Source organism: Leopardus geoffroyi, chromosome C2 (assembly GCF_018350155.1).
Source record: "Leopardus geoffroyi isolate Oge1 chromosome C2, O.geoffroyi_Oge1_pat1.0, whole genome shotgun sequence".
Classification (NCBI taxonomy): Eukaryota; Metazoa; Chordata; class Mammalia; order Carnivora; family Felidae; genus Leopardus; species Leopardus geoffroyi.
The window spans coordinates 14,794,289-14,799,067 of record NC_059333.1 but is presented as its reverse complement, the minus strand read 5'-3'; the positions used below and the strand labels follow the sequence as shown (position 1 = coordinate 14,799,067).

Below are 4,779 nucleotides of genomic sequence, written 5' to 3'. Positions count from 1 at the left end.
AAAAATAAACTGACTCCTGGTATATATAAAACAGCATGGAAGAATCTCACAAACACAGTATCTAAGAAATGACACTAGAGATAAGTGGATACATACTGTATTATAATTTCATTTTAAAGTTCAAGAACAGGCAAAACTCACATATGGGTTAGATGTCAGAATAATGGCTACCTCTGTGGAATAATGATTTGTGCACAAGTTAGTATGTTACATTTCAACTACAATTCCACTTAAATTTATCTTTTTATGTTAATTTATTTATTTTGAGAGAGAGAGAGAGAGAGAGAGAATGAACAGCAGAGGGGGCAGAGAAAGAGGGAGAGAGTGAATCCCAAGCAGGCTCTGTTCTGTCGGCGTGGAGCCCGATGCAGGGCTCAATCCCACAAACCATGAGATCATGACCTGAGCCAAAAGCAAGAGTCAGACGCTAAGCCACCTGAGCCACCCAAACACCACCACTTAAAATTATTTTTAAAATAAGCAGTCCAGAAACATCAACAATAGAAGTATGTCCAAGATAAAAGCAGACTAAGTCAAGGTGTCATTTACTCTTTAGGTTAAGAGGTGAGGAGAGGGTTAGGAAAGACTTCAAAAAAATAAAGGGCCCAGGGACACCTGGGTGACTCAGTCAGTTAAGATTCCAAGTCTTGATTTCGGCTCAGGTCATGATCTCATGGTTCATGGGATTGAGCCCTGCATTGTGCTCTGCCCTGACAGCATGGATCCTGCTTGAGATTCTCTCTCTCCTGTTCTTTCTCTCTCTCTCAAAATAAATAAAGAAACATTTTTTAAAAAAAAAATATTAAAGGGTGCAGATGTCACAAACTCAAAATATCTGGGAGAGACAGGAGGTAAGGCAAAAGAATAAACGAGAATGGATTTTACAATAGCAGCATGAACCTGAATGGGAGGGACCGGCATTCAGCTTTATGTCAGAAGGTCCATAAGGAGGCGTCGGTTCCGAGAACCTGAGACATATGCCTCTCTAAAGGAAACAGCTACTAGTTAGTTTCTGGAAAGCATTGTCTTTCCTGCATGCTGACATAGTTTCTAGATATTCTGCTTCTTCAGAAACATTAACATCATGCCTTGACAATTTAGTTTTATTTTAATTTGTAAAATATATAACTATACACATTTTGAGAGAGGGAAAATGTATTTTAATACAGATATGCCCCACAGTATATGCCTTTGGTAAATATTGAGATAGTTCAGGTTGATCTTGTCCAGGTCTCTATTTCTGTGTCTGCACAGGGCAGTTTAAGGTATAGTAGGTAGGTAATGAAATTGTTGCTGGATAAATCAACAATTTAATAAATGAAGTTGAACTGTGCTTTTATTTTCTTTTTAAGGTTTATGTATTTAAAAAAAAAATTTTTTTTTAACCTTTATTTATTTTTGAGACAGAGAGAGACAGAGCATGAACCGGGGAGGGTCAGAGAGAGAGGGAGACACAGAATCTGAAACAGGCTCCAGGCTCTGAGCAGTCAGCACAGAGCCCGACGTGGGGCTCGAACCCACATACCGCGAGATCGTGACCTGAGCCGTAGTCGGCCGCTTAACCGACTGAGCCACCCAGGCGCCTCGGTTTGTGTATTTTTGAGAGACAGAGAGAGAGACAGACAGACAAAGCACAAGCAGGAGAGGAACAGAGAGGGAGGGAGACACAGAAGCCTAAGCAGGCTCCAGGCTCTGAGATGTCAACACAGAGCCAGGAACAGGGCTTGAACTCACAAACCGTGAGATCATGACCTGAGCTGGAGGCAGCCACCTAACCGACTGAGCCACCCAGGCTCCCCTGACCTGTGTTTTCAAAAGTGAGTACAAGTTTTCAAAGTAGATTGATCAGAAGTGCATCCTGGCTTTGACGACGAGATGTGCAGAAGGGTAGATAATTGTAAAACACAGATATTCGAAGCCTTACATGTAAGTCAGAATTGCCAGAGCTTGGTGTTGGCAATGTTGAGAGGGGGATGAAGCCAGAGATTTGGGACGGGGAGGAAGGCAATGAGGGAAAACAGATTCATGATCAGGCGTTTGCATTTTTATTATATGATAATAGAGCATAGGAAGCCATCAAAGGCTTAAGGTTCAGTGAAACATGGTTCAGTTTGCAATTAGAGGGGAGATTTGGATGGAAGTACATTCATTGGGTGAGAGAGATCAGGAAAATGTTCCTGTTGAGAAGTCAAAATAACTTCCGCCAAGGGCTTTTTGGGTCTCTTAAGTACATAGGATCAGAGATCTAGAAAGAAGCTTGAGGAATAAACCATCAAGCTATTCCCTCAATGTCAGATAAGAGCATTTGGTTGAGTAACCCATGTACTATTCACTTATCGTACAAGCAGTTTTGGTTGGTCATTTCTGTGTTAAAATGAAATTATGAAAGGGGTGCCTGGCTGGCTCAGTTGGTTAAGTGTCCGACTTCAGTTCAGCTCATGATTTCCCGGTTCATGAGTTCGAGCCCCGCATCAGGGTCTCTGCTGCCAGCGCAGATCCTGCTTCGGATCCTGTGTCTCCCTCCCTCCCTGCCCACCCCCCTCAAAAATAAATAAACATTAAAAAAAGTATTAAAAAAAAAAACCAAAATAATGAAAGACGAACTGAAGAACCAGCTTCTCAATTTTGACTTAATCCAATTTATTTCAACGTGAACCGAATAAATTCTTCCCGCATCTGAATGACATTGAACCACGTTGTACATCAAATAACTTAATGCCAAGGAGAGATGAATAAAAAGATAAAAATATGAAAGGAGGGGCTTGAACTACATCAGGCACAGTAAAAGCAAGGAAAGGCACTATTAGGAAAGAACCCAAAGTCCCCAGAGTTTGCATTTTTGTCCTGGATCCTTAGCATATGATTATTAAGTGGAACAAGGAAGCTACTGGCCTCCCAGCGCAGAGCAGGATGGACGGCAGGTGCTGTACACGTGGGTCAGAGGTTGGCACCCACCGAGGAGAGGACGCAGAGGTCTGAGGCCACTTGGCACAACGTGAAGCGATTGAGGATTGCAGGGCAAACAGCTCAAGGGGCGGCATCCGTAAGTAGGGAGGCTGAGGGGTCGGCAGCTGCTGGACACATAGCTCAGAGGCCTGTAGGAGATGGGGACACAGGAGCCAGAGACGTAAGAACTGGCAGGAAGAAAAGTGGTTCCTTGGCAGGGTCTGGACACGTAGTAAGTAGTAGAAGGGCAGCAAGAAGTTTCGAAGTTGCTGGGCTCGTGGGGGGCTGGCTGGCTGCTGGTTGGTTCATTGCAGGCCTCTTGGCAGTTGTCCAGAGACCGGAGATGGCCTTGACAGTTACTGGGCAAGCAGAGGACATCGCCACAGCTCACACCCGTGGAACAGAGGGTGATGGAGGACGTGAGCGGAAGATGGCAGGGATTGCTGAGGGATCCCAAGCTGTAGTTGGTGGAGCAGTTGTGACAAGACATCGCGAGGTTCCGAAGGTGGGTTGTGGTTGAATGGAGAGATGCGAGTGTCTTCGGGTTTCACTGTGTCCCTCACTTGGTTCCACCCTTATATATCCCTAGAAGGTGGCGATTGTGTACACAGACTCTCTTCCTCCTCCTTGTAGGAAGCTGCATCAGAACTCTTCATTATAGTCCAGGAAGTGGTGTCCCCAGCGCCCATAAAGCTGGACGTTCCATCCATTGATTAAGGAGATCTAGAAAGAAGTGCGACTGAATTTTAAGAGGATCGCTCCTTCTTAAATTACCCAATGAAAACAGACGCGTTTGAAGGTCATTTGCGTAATCCAATTACAACCACCACTACACAAACCTTCGTACAATTCCTCCCTTGGAATTGCCTTTCAGACTTGAAAAGTTGTAGCAACATCCTCTGGAACAACAGCAAATGATCTCTCTTTGAGGGGCAATTCTATTCTTTTTGCAAATGGTCAGTAGTAAGAAACGTGAAACCAAGTATGTGGCAAAAGAATGTGAAAAATTCTATAACCTATATGATTCGGAGCAGAAAAAGTGTAAATGTGGTATAATATGGAAAATTTCAACGTGCCTAAATTGGTGTTTTGCTTTATTTTAGAATCCTGGTAGAAAATGGCTTCCCATCAAAATATTTTTATTTGAAATAGCCATACTCATTTTATTCATTTTAATAAACAGAGTACTGCTAAAACTTAGTTTATGTTTAAAGTATTCTTAATATAGATAAATAAGATGGGCTCAGTTAAAAATATGAATAGTACTGTGAACAAAAGCAAATAAAGGAAACAAATCCCTCAAAGAAAGCAGAACAACATGACATTTTTAATACTTAGTATAGGTTTGCATATTTCATGCTTACGTTCCAATTGAAAACTAATGTTCTTAGTAAAAAACAAACAAAAAATAAATAAAACAAAACAAAACAAAAACGAAAACAATAGAAATAATGACTTAGACCTGGACATAGATTTAGTTTTGCTTCTTACATTGATTCTGATGTCCATTTCCACAAAACAGCTTCTAAACTATTTCACACAGGAAATAGTGTCAGAATAAATGTACAGCTTTTCTAAACATTAGTACTTTTTTTTGAAGTTTTATTTATTAATTTTAACAGAAAGCATGAGCAGGGGAGAGGAAGAGAGACAAGGAGAGAGAGAATCCCAAGCAGACTCTGTGCTGTCAGCATAGAGCCCGATGCAGGGCTCAAACTCACGAACCATGAGATCATGACCTGAACTGAAACCAAGAGTAGGATGCTTAAGCAACTGAGCCACCCAGGTGGCTAAGCAGGGCTATTTGAGGGCTATTTGGAGATCTATTTTCCG

At 42.1% G+C, this 4,779-nt stretch overlaps 1 protein-coding gene across 1 annotated transcript; it reads right to left on the bottom strand.

Annotated features, from left to right (window-relative positions):
- Positions 1-2,621: 2,621 nt before the first annotated feature.
- On the bottom strand, positions 2,622-3,509 carry LOC123576042 (keratin-associated protein 26-1). The gene has a single exon (XM_045437076.1). The coding sequence runs from the start codon at positions 3,434-3,436 to the stop codon at positions 2,885-2,887; it is 552 nt and encodes a 183-aa protein (XP_045293032.1). The 5' UTR covers positions 3,437-3,509; the 3' UTR covers positions 2,622-2,884.
- Between the last annotated feature and the right edge of the window lie 1,270 nt (positions 3,510-4,779).